At 42.1% G+C, this 16,215-nt stretch overlaps 1 protein-coding gene across 7 annotated transcripts in view; it reads left to right on the top strand.

The window, feature by feature from the left end:
• FAT3 (FAT atypical cadherin 3) overlaps positions 1-16,215 on the top strand; it is a 708,211-nt gene that overhangs the window by 490,804 nt on the left and 201,192 nt on the right. For all 7 annotated transcript variants that reach the window (XR_004351132.1, XR_004351131.1, XM_032640647.1 and 4 more), the window contains exon 5: positions 1,145-1,206. Coding sequence is in view for 5 of the 7 variants with exons in the window: in XM_032640647.1 (XP_032496538.1) it covers positions 1,145-1,206 (62 nt within the window). In the remaining 2 variants the exon portion in view is untranslated. The remainder of the gene's footprint in view (positions 1-1,144; positions 1,207-16,215) is intronic.

Below are 16,215 nucleotides of genomic sequence, written 5' to 3'. Positions count from 1 at the left end.
TAACCAGTTTTTTTTAATTCTCAACGGCTATGTCATTCTTTTAAAGGTTGTGCCCTGCGCCCTTCCCTCCTGTCTCAGGGTCAGCTTGTAAACAGCCATGCTACCTGCGGTGGGATTTTATTTTGAAGGCCATGTGAAGCCATCTAACCTCTGGTAGTCTTACTCCCACCTGCTACCTGAAAACAAAAATGTGAGCTCCTCAGCAGATTTCGATAAAATACCTTTTCTATATTTCATGTACCTCACCAGCATTGGGAGTGAGCTTTCCATGTGATTTCTCTGTTATCTCATGTCAATCAGCATATGCCATGAAAGGAGCCCAATCCATAGTCTCTTATCTTCAGGGGCATTGAAGAATCAAAAAATAGAATGTAAATTTGACCTCCTAATTGCCATTTGACAATAATCATAATAAAACTTGCAATAGACAAATTGAGTGTCCTTGACGGTTTTGTCTTCTCCTTCGCTTTTCTTTGCCTTTATACTCAAAGGGGTGATTCATTTATGGGAAATCCCATTCATAGGAAAGATAGATATTTCCCACGTGGAACTTATTTTGTGTAAAGATTTAAACAAATAATACAAAGTGATAAAACTACAGTATATGAGATCTTCCGTATATGAGATATTATATTTGAAATAATTATGTGTACAAGTAGTTATTACAGAAATAACCTTCTTTGTCAAGTATAACCGAAAAGATTATATAAGCAGAAAAATGTTAAATAAGAAAAGTTCTGTTTTATAGCCTGAATCTAATCAGCTTCAACAACCTATTAATTGTTCAAGAACTCTTAAAATCTTTAATAAGGTTCCTATGGTAGAATATCAGTCATATGCAAATGAATCATTGAAGTTCCAGAAAAACAATGGTTCTTTAGTGAGGTTTCATATCCCCAAAGTGATGAAAATACCTCATATGTGGTAAGCAGAACTGAGAAACAAATTTTTCAAGTTTTCTTTGTAACTTTTATTTTGTTTGAAGAATAATTCTGAGACCATCTGACTGTCACTAAGGACCGGCCAATTATACTGTTCCCCATTGCTTTTGCTTTTGCTTTTGCTTTAACTGGACTTGCTTCCCACCCTCAGTAAGCTGCTTGCCCCAGATATTTAAAAGTCAAATATTCTCATTTCTACACAGGTCTGATTACAACAACTTCAAGGAAATTGGATCGAGAACAGCAGGCAGAACATTTTCTGGAGGTAAGCGCCTAGAGGGAGCCGGTATTCATTAAAAGTGACTTTTCCTCAACTGCTTTAACCTTCCATGGGAACTGGAACTTGAATGTGTGTGAACAGTGGGTTGCAAAATGCGGCTGTTTCTCTTGGGCTGGTTGGTTCTGAAGTTGGAGATTTCTGGTGCATTCCTCTGAATGCACTCCTGTGTGCAGAGAGTAGATGGCAGGGTGGGGACTTTGCGTTTCCTGAAAGCAAGCAGATGTATGGACTTTGTGCCCCTTTGTCAATAACTGGAAAAGAAAGTTCAGGAGCAGCGCCCTGTAAGCCATCATGGCCTCAGAGGTAAAAAGAGAGCGGGCCGAAGTGCCGCAGTGAAAGTGAAGTACGTCCTTTGTGACGAAGTGCTCTGCTCAGCCCCTCATTTCTTTTCTTGGGAGAGGATTGAGAAAGAGAAAGCTGCCAGTTGATTCACTGCCGGAGAAGACTGTTTCTGAAACCATAAAATGTGCTCCTATAATTCATGAAGACAGAAACAACAGCAATAAAAACTATAAGAGCATTATTTCTGGAGGAAAAGGACCAGGGATGAGAAAATAGATATGAAAGAGTCTTGTGGAACATTCTTTCCATACATTAGCGAGTATCTTTATTGGGAAGCTTGAAGCCTGGGTAGTATGTATGACACGGCAATTTAAGTGTGACAGTCTGATACCAAACGGATGACAATGCTTAGGAGGTAGAGCTTTGTTTTATTGTGCCCGTGCTGCTAAAATGATCTGTCAGTCCCAAGAACCACTCACTGGAATCCACAGGTCCTATACACACTCACACACTCCTCAGATCTCTTCTGAACTTCCCCTTTAAGTCAGTTCACCAGTAATGATTTATTTAGAGAACACTGGACTAGCAATCAGTGCCTTGGGTCCTAGGACTTCCCTGCTATGATTAGGTTGGAGGCTTGGAAGCTGTTTCATTGCCCCGGACTTCAGTGTGGCACATAATTACTACTCCATATACCTCAAAGGATCTCTGTTAGGATCAAATTTGATATTTTACATCAAAGTATTTTTAAAACTCCTAAAGCACTACACATAATAAAGGATTATTATTATTATGCAGCCTTGTGATAAGCCTTTTAAAACATTGCTACCGTCACATAAAGATGAAAGACTCCAGGCTGCCAGAAAATAATTATTTTAATTCTTTTTCAAAATCATCCTAATGGTCTACATACCTGGTCCAGAATTAGAGTGGGTTTGCCAGAATAAAAACGCCTTATGTTATATTCATGGGCTTCTTTCCTTTGCAGCAGTGTCCAGGCCTCCTGGAGAGGCTATGTTCTCAGGTAGTTGAACCTATTACCTCCCAGCAGGGAAAACAGAGGGTGTCTCATTAACTGGGGGATCTGCCTGAGATCACTTACTGCCTTGTCCCTGGAAAGGTGGTGTTCTGGGGCTGTTTGGGGGCATGCAGAGTGTGACTCTAGGGAAAAGAGGCAAAAGTGTTTTCCAGGCATTTGAATACACTTCCCAAAAGAATCCTAAACAGTTTCACATCGTTTACAGACTTACATGAATACTCACTCAGCACTTTGGTCCTTTGGACAACACGGGTGCTCAGTAAAACGTAGTTAGTATCATTGTGGTTTTATTATCATATGGTGTCACTATACCTGAACTCTCCTACAGATTCAGCTTCATCTCCACACTCCAAGACAGACAGTAGCTCCAGGCAACTGCAGGGCTGAAGGAGCCACAGGCAGCAACCACTGGACTCAGCCCGTGTCCCCAGGACTGAGCTATGTCTCAGGGATACAGAATGAACGGGAAGGATGGGGAGACACGTGATCAATGAATACATGCTATCACTTCAGACACAAGCTCTCTGAGACCACTCAAAGAAGGTTCCATAATAGTGCTTGAAAATGAGGGGGTGATAGGCAACATTCAATGGGGCGGTTAGGAGGGCCTTTTTGAGGAAGTGACATTTGGTGACATGAAGCCAAAGTTCTGTTGGAGAAACAGAACCCAGACCAGTGTGATTGAGTGTAAAGTTAGAGGGCCGTAGAGGTGGTAGGAAACAAGTTGGAAAAAGCAAATAGGGCTGTAGTAAGGATTCTGAATTTTCTCCCAAGTGCAGTGGAAAGCCAGTAAGTAGGGTGGGTCGGGGCATGATAAGATTGCAGAGTGAGAGATCACTGGCCGTTCTGAGCAGAATCGGGCTGGGACAGGGCTTCCGTAGCAGGAAGACTGGAAGGCGGGTGCTTTGAGAGGGACCCAGGTGAAAGATGACGGTGACTTGGATGAGGGTCTAATACAAATCCCATCATGATTCTAGCTAGCAAGCAGATATGGGTTTTCTGAAGTTTCCAGGGTAGAGATTTAAAAACCTACAGCTCATCTGAATTACACTAACTCGCCCCCCAGCTCTGCCCCCATGCCAGGATTCCCCATCACAGGTGCTCTTTCATTTGGTAAACTACCCTGCTAAGGTTTTCAAAAACCACTTGAATCTCTATCTCCTACTCTTTCTGTCTCTCCTCCTCTTCTCTCTCTCTCTCTCTCTCTCTCTCTCACGTACAGTCTTGCTCTCACTTTCTAAATTGTACAGTTCTTAGCCACATGGTTTTTTATATATATATATAACATTGCCATGAGCATTTGAATGGCCTTCATTTCTTTTTTCTGAATGGATCATGGACAGAATATTGCTTTAACTCAGCCCTGCAAAAAAAGTGAGTAAAATAATATTATTCAGAGTGCAGAAGAGAGTTCTCTGCTGTACACAAATTTCTGTAACTGCTGACACATTTTGTGAGTTGTAAGCACTGGGTGTGGGTAATTAACCTCCTGGAAAGCCTTTAATTGCCAAGATAACCCTATGCTCCTTTTAAACTCACATTAACCTTCTGGTTCTATTGCATATCTCTCCTTCCCAATCAAATAAAATGGACTCTTCTTGAAAGGATCCATTTAGAAGCTGACCTGGCAGGTACACTTCTGCATAGGTAGCCAGAAGGACATTAATGATTTGTTTATAGTTTGCTATCCCCATGATGGAAAGCACTTCAATTGTATACTGCGGGTACTCTGCCTGTGCATTAATTTCAGATACTTAGCTTGACTGTGTATGCGCTGTAAGGGTTTTGGAGTCTGTAGAACATTCATCTCAAATCTGTGACTATAAGAAGGGATTGTCATTACCAGAATCTAAGGAGCTTGCTAAAGAAACAAGAGCAGCAAAGGACTACAGAAAACTTCACAAGTACAGCTTATATTTCTCTGGTGAATTCTAAGTGTTACTTCTTGCCTAATTTGGAAATCTGTTATGTGAAAATATTGGCCTGATCTTTTCTCCCTGCCATGAAGTGCAAAACTATGGAATTTTCAGCTTATTTATTCAAAGTCATACGCATTCCTTGATAGCCAGTTATGATTGCAGTGGAGGTAGAAGGCTAATTCTAGCAAATAGGTGCACAAAGTTGAAAATGATGCACAAACTAAACGGTGAATTAACATTTTAGCTTAGTGGTTTTGACTTTAGCCCTGATTACCTCATTAACAGAGAAGTCAGCTGTGAAATAAGGGAATAAATGCACTAACTCTTTCTTGTGTTATAATCACTTGTATAGATTGTTTCCTCACCTACTAAATTTAATCTCCTTACGGGAATGAAACTTGATTTATCAAGATAGTACATGGAAGTGGTGTGGGAAAGCATGGATGTTCCATTCAGGCAGGCCTGGGATTATATGTGGGCACTGCTCACAGAACTCAGACAGGCTCTCAACTCTCCGAACCCCCTTTCCTTCATCTGTAAAGAGCGGATAATGGTTTCTAACATGGGGTTGGTATAAAGAGCATATGAAATTGTTACCGAGTCCAAGCTCCTACTGCTCGCTGCATGACAGGCCAATGAATCAAGAGACACGATGTTCCTCCAACAAGACAAATGTTATTCTCTGTTCTACAACTTTATGTGAATGGAGAAGTGTTATACCTTTAAAAGGCAGAGGCTTTAGAATGGGCTATCATGTATATTTCATTCTATAAGGCAACATTCTAAACTTGTAGCAGAAGCAATAGAATACAAAGGTTAAAGTAAAATAAACTGATCCAATATGGAGTCACGTTTGTTCAGATCAGGCATCTGAACTATGAAGAACAATATCTTATGGAAGTCATCAGCGGTTAAATGTTTAGAAACCAGAGAATGTGGACGGTTATATTCTATTTTAGCAAATACGTTTTACAAAATACATACATTTTGGCGAAATAAAAGATTTCAACTTGAAAAAAAAAGAAAAATGAAAGATGAGACGTCCCCAGGATGACCTCTGTAGGGCGATGTGTTCCACGGACAGTGGCGGGTGTTGTCAGCACCGACTGTCTTACTCACCTCTCTATTTAGAGTATCTAGTTAAGTACCTGGAAAGCAGGGGGCACTCAATAAAGGGTGTGTGAATGAATGATTACTCTGAGACCTTTATTTTACTCCTAGATGAGATCACGGAGGTGGGTACTAGCACACAGGAAAGTGCATAGGCTGGGAGACAGAAAGAATGGACTGTTCTGCCTCTCTCCATCTGCTTTGCCAAATTAAATTATCTCTGATCCTCCATTTGCTCATCCGTAAAATGGGGCTACTAATCCCTACTTCATCAATGAACTACACAGAGGGTCTGGCACGTAGGGACACTATTCTGTTAAACCGTTGTTTGCCCCACACTCTTTCCCCTCCCTGCTCTCCTTGTCCTCAATAAACACCTTGTCAGTTCCATTTCTTTTTCAGAGCTGGCCCGTGTTTGAATAGCTTACAGCAGTTTGATTATTCTTAAAAGTTATATTCATTTAAATAATGCTATAGTCCCAGCCTAATTATGTGTGAATCTTTATCTTGTTTGCTAAAAGAGTATGATTTTGGGCTTCCCTGGTGGCGCAGTGGTTGAGAGTCCACCTGCCGATGCAGGGGACACAGGTTTGTGCCCCGGTCCGGGAAGATCCCACATGCCATGGAGCGGCTGGACCCGTGAGCCATGGCCGCTGAGCCTGCGCGTCTGGAGCCTGTGCTCCGCAACGGGAGAGGCCACAACAGTGAGAGGCCCGCGTACAGCAAAAAAAAAAAGAGTATGATTTTGCCTCTCTTTTGATCTTGAAATGCTTTTCTGTTCAGGGGCAGATGGTTCTGGTAAAAGTCTCCCGAAGAGAACAGAGAGAGTATTTTATTTGAAAATCAGAAAAGATGACAAGGCCCAGTATAAAGACAGAGGATGAGAAATTATGTTTTCCGTGTGGGTATATCTTGAAGTAACCCAGAGAAGGTGGTGAGATTTTATAGTGCAGTCAGTATAAATAACAAAGCACATTACAGAGGAATATGCTAGATCTATAGGAATGTAAATTATTTAGTATCTGTCTCTTTAGAATACTCATCCATCGTCCTCTGTAAGGTGCATCTCCTGTGACTATTTTTTCTTCCTGTCTGAAATTCTCATCCCTTTTTATAGTTTTATTTTCTGAGGGGAGAAAAATATTGCTCTTCGGTAAGTTTTTATAACATTTCCTCTTGCCTTGGGATGCAAATTGATTTCTTTAGTGAGTGCACATCCTTAGTGGTTTCTTACTTTAGTAAGCAGCTGCTTTTGAGGTGATGGTAATTTCTGGTGGTGAAGAGTTGCAGGTCTATCTCAACCCATTAAGCCGTCTATATTTTGATAATTTATCTCCAAGTGAAATGGCAGTTTCTCTCATTAGGCCCTTTTTTCTGCCATCCTCAGAAAACTTCACAGGAAGTACCAGTAGGCCTTCAGGAAAAGATGTGTGTCCATGCACAAAAACAGCACCTGTAGCAGGCACGGGCCTCGAAAGGAGAGTGATCGTGACTTCTGTTCTCCAGAGCTCCCAAGAGAGCCCCAGAAGCCTCTCTTACCGTTCTTTATTTCTAGGACTGTACCTTCTCTAGTCTTAGTTGTTCGTGTTTGTGCTGTATCAACTTCGATGGAGTTAATGGCAACTCACTCTGTTTTTTCTTCCTTTCTTCAAGGCTTATTCTGAGCCTGGTATTGGGCTAGGCACCAAGGTTCTGTTTTTGGAGTTAGTATGTTTTTCCCACTGGATGTTTGTTTCTTTGCCTTCCGTGCTGAGGTCTATTCACAGAGATTACATTGCTGGTTATTTATGAGCTACTACAGTTAGCTGCTGTCTTGGAATCAGGGGGCTGTTTTTCATTCAGGTCATCCAAACTGCTTCTCTCCCATTATATAGATGCAGAAACTGAGACCTAGAAAAGATAAGAGACGGGTCCAAGGTCACACAATCACTTCATAGTAGTGTCCAGTATAGGTCTTCCTCTTCTTATAGAACATATATAGGCCTATACGTCCATCAGTGTGTTAAAGTGTGGCAAACGGAATCATATTTTCCCACTCTCGTTTTACAACAGATTTACCCAAGGCTCAGCTCAGTCCCCCCATCAAGAATCAGCATACACGTGGAGGTTTTCTCTTACACTCTTTGGCTGTTCTTTTACCACCCGCTCGGCTGTTTGTTCTTCAGAGTAGTAGGCCCAGCGTTGGACAGGGGCTCGCTCTGCTGCTGGGCCCCAGCCCAGGCTCCAGGACAAAGTCCATCTGAGAGGATGCTGTGCCTGTCTTGGGAGTGCCAGTGTGGACTCCAGCAGAAGAGTGACTGTATACCAGGTGTTATGGGCTGAACTGTATCCCCTTAAGATTCCCCTTAAAATTCGTATGTTGAAGCCCTAACCCCCGGTACCCCAGACTGTGACTGTATTTGGAGTTTTTAAAGAAGTAATTAAATTAAAATGAAGCCATTAGGGTAAGCTCCGATCCAGTATGACTGGTGTCTTTACAAGAAGAGGAAATTTGGACACGGACACATCCAGAGGGAAGACCATGTGCAGACACAGGGAGAAGACGGCCGTCTATAAGCCAAAGAGAGAGGCCTCAGAAGAAACCAGCCCTGCTAATACCTTCACCTCAGACTCCTAAGACTGAGTCCCCCTAAAACTGAGTTCCTCTGCTGGGTTTATGATTAACCTCTCTATCCAAATCTTTACTCCCTTTCTTTTCCTGAACCTGTCCCCCTCAAGATTGAGGAGTATCAAAGAAAAGGGGGAATTGAAACTATGCAAGGCCCCGTGTCCCTGTCCTTTGAAGGAAAAGGCTTTTGCTTTAGTCTCCCAGGCCTTCCTTGAATCTCTAAAGGCTGACTCAATCACTAATGATTAGAAAAGGTGAAGAGGTAGAAACAAAGAAGAGCTGTTGGGCTGGGAAACTGGTAACAATTTAGACTATAAATACGCCACACCGCAGAATCACCCAACTCCCAGTTCCCTGAAAGATATAGATGAAGGCCTGACACTCACTTCTAGGTTGTTTTTACAGGAAACAGACCCCTACCAGATGAAAACCACTGACCGCAAGAACATAGGCCCCAGACTGGTTGAAACCAGAAAGTTGATGATGCTTGAAACTTCACCTTGATGCCAACCAATATGAGATTGTGCACAAGCCGATCACACACCCTGCAGCCCCCTCCTTCACACTGCCTTTAAATCTCTTCCCTGAAAGACACTGAGGAGTTCCAGGTCTTTTGAGAATGAGCTGCCTGTTCTCCTTGCTCGGTGCCCTACAATAAATGCTGTATTCTCCTTCACCACAACCCGGTGTCAGTAGATAGGCTTTACTGTGCCCAGGCGAGCAGACCCAAGTTTGGTTTGGTAACACTCCTAAGCCTCCAGCATCGTAAGAAAATAAATTTCTGTTGTTCAAGCCACCCAGTCTGTAGTCCATTGTAATGGCAGCTCTAGTAACTCATACAGCAGGCCAGACCATTCACTGCCTGTCCCTGCCCCTCTCTTCTCACACCACCACCTTACAAGGCTACGTACATGCATTAGACTTTACTAAGGGACCAGGGCAACTACACTTACAGTGTGGGAGGCTAAAACCTCCATCTAAATATGATTATCTCCATGTTCCACACTCCATACTACAAGGGGAGGGGGGAGAACCTGCAAGTGAAAATTCTTCACAGAAGGCCTCTCCTGCTTCCCTAGGCTCAGGCAACTGCCTTTCTGACTGCCTGCTTCCTCCACTCTCCTCAGGGAGCATTTCCAGCTCATCTTTCCCAGAAATCTTGTCTCTTTACCCACAGGAATTATTCTTGCTCAGGAACAAACCCTTCCCCATCAGTAGAGTTTCCTAAATCAGTGTCATTTTTATGTCTTATCAGTGCCCCAGCAAACCAGGCAGGGATGGCCTGGGGCACTCCAGTCTAGTTAAGAAGGAGTATTGGTGGTGGTGGTGTATGTGTCTGTGTGTGTGTGCACACATGCATATGAGGTAAGAGCAAGGGTTGCCGTTCTAATTCCTGCAGAGCAGTCTAGGTTTGTGTGGGTCCTTAAGAATGATCTTTTGTGAGAGCATCCCCAGCAGTGTGAATTGCAGATGGACCACTTGATTTTCCCAACTGACTGAAGAGTAAATATTGAATCAGACACACAAGCAAATTTTTCAAAGCAAAAATTAATTCTAAGATAGTTTGTTCAAAACAGAGTTTGCCAGATGCCCACAGGACTGGGCAGGTAATTCAGAGGACCAGCACGTGTGCTGGTGAGGGTGGAAGGGAGAAGTACTGTGGGTCTCACCTGCCCCTTCTAAAGAAGTTCAGCCAGTGGCAGATGAAGCAGCCAGTTTTACCAGAAAGTCTTATTTTTTCTAAAAACAAAAACAAAATCAGATCTGCATACCAAATTTGGCACCTCCATTTTTTTGTAACACTTTGTAAGCCAGTGAGCCCCTGTTTTGCAACATTTGATATAAAGGAAGATTTCTTACTTGCCTCATAATATGTAATCATCTCACGGGGGAAGTAATTCACATGTATCGTAGAATGCAATTAATTTCTTGTCATCTTTTCACCCATTTTTTCACAGCATGCCCCTTTGGGCCCATAAAAAAAATAAGAGATGAGCTCAGGGCTAAGTCTTAAGAGAGCCTGCTGTGGTTGGAAATGATAGAGAGTACGGAGTTGGTTAGGATCTCAGCTGAGGGCTTTCTTCCCACTCAGCCTCCATGTGAACCGAGGGAAGGAGGGAGCGGTTGCTTTGGGTCCTTGGGTGACAGAGAGTTGCTTGGGCATCATGTCTTCTTTGTCTGCCCCTGTCAGTTCTCCACCTCTTAACCTTGCTTGTCTGTGCCCCTGGTTAGCCTCCAAGTTCATAACCTGCAGGAAAACACTTACATATGCTAGGAGAGTTGTCTGAAATAAATCTTTGATTCCATAAATAACCACCCTCTAATTTACCTGTTTGTGAAAGGTTGCATTTGTTTTGTTTCCCCTTAAGTCTGAACTCTGATTAGTAGAGTAACAGTGAATGAAACCTGTTCCCTTGGACCTGGGATGGTCCTTCCAGCCAGTGGCTCAGTATGGAAAGGAGCGGGCTTTTGCGCTCTGCTCACCGGAGATGTGCGGGCAGATAGATAATTGCTCCAGTGGGATCACAGCTTGTTGAGTTGCACACACAGGCTGCAGGGAGCCAAGACTCTGCTTTTGTTTTCACTTAGGAATGGTTTCCTGATGTGGTGCCATGCTGCTGCTTCCTTCAAGTTTCGGGGGCAAGCGATGGTTGGGTCCTGTGGGCCGGCGGGGGGACCCCTTACCCTGCAAGCCTGGTATCACACAAATGGCTTATCCCATTTCAGAGAAGAGGTTCAGATTTCCTGCCTGGCTCTGAACAATCATGAGAACTCCCAACAAACCATACGGCCTGGAAGCCCGGACTGGCTTCTCCACAGTGCCGAGATGGTAAATTGACCCTCTGCCGTTTGCTTCCCTAGCTCCTTTTCCCTCTTCTCCCACTGTGTTGCTTTTCTAGTTTATCTGTGCAACACGCTCTGTGAGCTACAGAATGATCCGTCCAGTCTGATTTCATTGGGGCGCTGCAGAAACCACCCACACCCATGCCTAACACCATATATGACCCAGCTGAGCACTTTAAGTCTGTCTGTGGGAAAAGAAAAAATGGAGTGGCAGCAGGTTCAGAACCTGAGATTTCAACTAAATTGCCTCTATTAGTGAAAAGGAAAACTACTTTGGCTTGCTTCCTGCATGCCGCAGACAGCTTTATTCAAATGAGCTGTTATTTTGGGACCTTTCAAGGGACTTGCTTTCATGACAAATCAGGGGCTACCAACCTCATCTATTTTGCAGCAGGACTGGTTTAGTGAAATGCCGAGAGAGTTGTAAGGAGGATACAGATGATTGTAAGGAAGGTAAGTCAAGAGAGTCCCAGATTTCAGAGCCCAGGAAAATAGGTCAGTATGTTGGAGCAAATACAGTTCCTCTAAAATTGAGAAAACCTGTGATAAATTTGGTTATTTCATCTTTTTGGATGTATTTTGCACAATTATTTAATATGACTCAGTGAGAAATAAGGCATCTCTCATAACAATGTCCTACTTATAGTAGTCCTTTTAAAGTTTACATCGAACTAATCATGTACAACAAATGTAGACAGAGATGGTTAAAGCATAGGATCTGGAGACAGAGAAGCCTAGCCACTCACTAGCCACGTAACCTTTCTTAATCTACCTAGCCTCAGTTTCCCCACCTGAAAAATTGGGATGATAATAATAATTTTTTTTCATAGGATTTTGTGAGGATTGGCATGGTGCATGTACGTTGCGCATATTAAGAGTTTAATATGTGTCAGCTATTATGATTAGAAGCTTAAAATCTTCCCTCTTGATTCCTGAAGCAGCCTTCTTGTGGCAGAATTCAGAGCACTTAGTGCATTATATTACATTGCATGTTGGCTCATGGTTGTTGAATACATTTATAGTACTTTAGCAAGATAGCATCTATGAATGTACCTAGATCCTGGCATATGGTGTGCACTCAAAAGAGTACTAATTTCTTCCTTCCTTTTCTGGAGACAAGCCCAAAGTTTCAGAGATTTATCATCTTCCATTTGCCAGCATCCATTTAAATGGATTATGACCATCTAAGTTGGAGCAGCTCATTCTCCAAAGATAGGCACAATAAGGAGTCAACCGTGGGTCTAGCCTGGCTATGAAGAAGGTCACTGGGGCTCTGCTGGATGATGTGCAGTTCCCCTGGCTTTCTAAGCCAAACTCTGAGATGGGAGACTAAGGCATCCTAGCACAAATGGCAGAGCTGTAGCATTCCCAGATAGTTAATTTCTCCAGGTTAGCCATCTCTAGGCCTAGCCAGCTTCATCACTAACTCCCAAGCTTTCCCCAGAATTATAGTGACTGTAAGGCCTTAAATTGTGTTTAGTTGTTAATATTTAAACACATAATGGGAATTTTTCCTGATTCATTCGGATGTCAACACCTCAGTTGAATGGAAATAATAAAACTGATCGTGAATAGGCAAGAGATTCTCAGTAGAGCTCTTCCACACCATGGTTAATACCCAGTGACAGATACCGTAATTCAAAATTTGTTGCCCTTGGTAGATTCAAGTTCGGCCTCTCCTCAGGCCATCTCAGCTCTGTTAGCAAGCTGCAGGATGGGCTCCCTAGAGATTCAGCAATGTCTCCCTTCCTGGCCCTGTCTTTGGCGGAGGCCAGCAGTAGGATGGGGGGGCCAAGCTAAGGAGTGCCCCTCTTTGTACTCCCAGCACCTAGAACAATACCTGGAACATCATGGGCATTAAAGTTCACAAAAGATTGAACTTTAAGTTTAGGGCTCCAGGAAATCTACAAACCAGATAACCCATGCTTTCCAGGCTACAGTGATCCGTACTGCCCAGAAACCCACAAAAGTCGGTGCCTAGGCAAGAGGTTGGCAGGCCTCCCCTGGTGCCAACTGCCATGCAGGAAGAGAAAAGCCTTCACCCCACTGCATCCCTGTCAGTACAGAGGCCTCTTGCAAACCCCAGTGCGTGTTCGGAGCCTAAAAGCAGTTCTTACATCACATTTACCTCCCTGAAATCTGTCATCCTCAGGAGGTCATAAATACATAATTCAGAAGGAAGACTTTTCATGAGGTACCCTGTTATAACTCTTGGCATGCCACTATACATTTTTAAAGATGCTAATAAATCTTTAAATTGGACATGGGGCTAAGTTCCATGCTAAGGTAGACTTTGCTAATATGTAATTGAGATAAAATCTACTTTTAGGATACTATTTCAAATGAAATAGGAAAAGCTCAATATTTTTTAAATGTATAAGTACTCATTAATAGCCCTCTTAAGAAGCTTCACAAAGACATTTTTAAACTAAGAAACTAGTACCCACGGGGCAGGGGGCCTCTGACCAATCAAGCCCTGTGTTCTGAAAAAGCAGAATGTCTTCTCCATATAGAGAGAATTGATTTTCTCTTGTGTTGCCTTTAAATTGAGTGTTGTGAAAGCAACTTTTGGTACCCCACAGATACCAGATGACTGAATTTTTCTCTTTACAATGTGGGGCAGCCTCTTTGCTGCCTTTGAATAAGTTTGGCAAAGTCTCACCTTTACCATCACTACCATCAAGTCAGAAAGGCTAAAATTAAGTTTAAAGCACATTATAGCATTGCCAGCAGGGAGACGGGGCTACGGCAGACAGACTCTTGTGGTGTCCAGGAATTAGAGAGGTGCTTTCAGCTAGAGAACACGACGGGGTTTTTATTTAGCATTTTTACAACAGGAGACATTGTTCTGTCTGTCAGTGGTAGCAGGACGTGCTTGCTCCACCTCAGGATGAAGAATTACAAATCTCTCTGTGCAAGACTGTGACAGACTCATGATATGTGCTTAGATACTTGCACAAAACCATTTACCCGTCTTCAAAAATGATGCTTCCAGGAGCAACTCATTTAAAAGTTCCTGTCATATCACAAGGACATCCATATGTAAGGAAGATTGACCTCAGTTTCTAATGGTTTAAAGCATGTGTCTGTACACTTCAGTGAAAGGGAGAAAATTAGAGTTTATTTCAAAACTCTTCTTTTAGAAATTACTTAGTGCCTATGGTAGGATTTTCTTTTTTAAATACAGTTATTTCAAATTACAGAATAAGTAGAAACATGTAACTATGATGTACCAGAAGCATGTTATATATAATACACATTCATTGTTTAAAAAATAGAGAGAGAAAGATAAGCAAAAAAGAAGAAAAATGTAACACTCATAATTTCCCCATGAAATGATGTTTACTTTTTAGGTTTTGGAGTATAAACTTTAGGAACTTTTATTTTGCATTTATGTGTATAAGCTCATATATTACATATAATCCTGCATAAAATTTGTCAAAAAGATTGAAATCATACTATACCTATAGTTTTATAACCTCCTTTTTGCATTTATCAGTTTATTGTGGGAAATTTTTATGTTAAAAAATTCAGATTCAGTATGGCTTTTTTTTTTGGTTGCATGAGATCTCATTAAATAGCAGTCTGTGGTAGGGTTTTTAATGACCTTAAGTAATGGACCATCATCACTTATTCTGGAAGACTGCATGGATACAGCCTAGCCTCCTAGCTCTCCTATTAACACTTCTGTGTGGGTTTGGAGTCCACTTTCAAGCAGGCATTTCCTTAACCTCCTGCTTGTAGATCAACTGAAAGAAAGACCCTGGACATGATCTAATATCACTTAGCAGATTGTTTCAGGCCCTTGACCAGCCTGCACAGAAATATAAGCAAAAATCCTTCCCTTGGCTGAAGTTGTGAGACCCTACCTTATAGAATTCACTTATTGAAGGCAAAAGTATGCAGCGTCAGAAAATATTTACATAAATATCTCCAAAACACTTGAAAAAAAGGGACTACTGCATATTCACTCATGTCATTTGGAAAATTATATTGGAAACCTGAACTCGTAAACTAAATAGGTACGTTATACTTCTGAACGTTTTTTCCACAAACATGAGCTATCCCCGTCTGTTCCACTGTAGATTAATATTTTCCTTTATAACGTTTTCTCAGTGAAGGCAAAATGATGTATTGTCAGCATCTTTTCACAAAAATGCAAATAAATCCCACAGAATCATAAAATTTCGGCGTTAAGCAGGCCTTAGATATCGTCTACTAGATGATGAACTGTTTAAATCCCAAATTAAAGATCTGGGTCAACATTTGCCAAATGTGGGCATGCAGGCGACATTCACATTTGGCATGGCTGTCTGCATTCTCTACTGGTGACAAACTGTGGTGTCAAAAGAGGGAAAGGATCCAAACCAAACTGTATCTGAGGCTTGACACGTCTTTGAGAGGGTACATACGCCTTCCCGTGCTTCAAAACAAAATCCCATCAAATCATGCAAGGAGAGCTAGTAGGAAGAAGGGCAGCCCTGACTCCCTATACATGTCACATCAGTTTCAACTTGGCGCTGGTAAGTAAAAGGGACTCTGGAAAGACTCTGGTGTGCATGCCAAGAATAAGTCATCTTTGCACCCAGAGAGACTCCACTTTCAGACAACCTTGAAGTGTGGTTTTTAGTGAGGGAGGGCAGGAAAAATAATATGCTTCTATGAAATATCCCTTCTTAAGGTAAAAATGGAAAGAAATATATCATTCATGAGTATGTCTCTGTTATGAGACCATAGGTTACGAAGTCCTTAATGACAATTTCAGTTTTCCTCCTGGCACTGAGGTTACACTTATTAGACCCCAAGTAAGTACGGGTTGAGCTGAATTGAAAAAAAAAAATGTTCTTTCTCCATCCTCTTTATTGTGGTTAGACAGAGGAAGGAGAAAATGAATCTCAACTCAGTTACAATTAGTCCTTATCCACAAGGAGCTTAAGCTGCATAGGCCTGTGCCCAGATATTTCCAATGACATAAATATGTAACTTTAGTCATTTGACAAGTGGCAAGGCCAGTTCAGAAACCATAGAAGGAAGCAGCATCTATGAGGTTGCCTGTTGGTAAGACAAATGTATCTGGATCATGTTTCTCTACAGTTCAGCTTCATTATATTGTCCACGTTAGGGTCACTTAACCCCAGGACAGCATGCACTGGATTCTGTGTTTGTTTAATAAAGGTTTTATCTGGAGACAC

The sequence above is a fragment of the Phocoena sinus genome, chromosome 8, assembly GCF_008692025.1.
Source record: "Phocoena sinus isolate mPhoSin1 chromosome 8, mPhoSin1.pri, whole genome shotgun sequence".
Classification (NCBI taxonomy): Eukaryota; Metazoa; Chordata; class Mammalia; order Artiodactyla; family Phocoenidae; genus Phocoena; species Phocoena sinus.
This window is presented reverse-complemented; position numbering and strand designations above follow the sequence as displayed.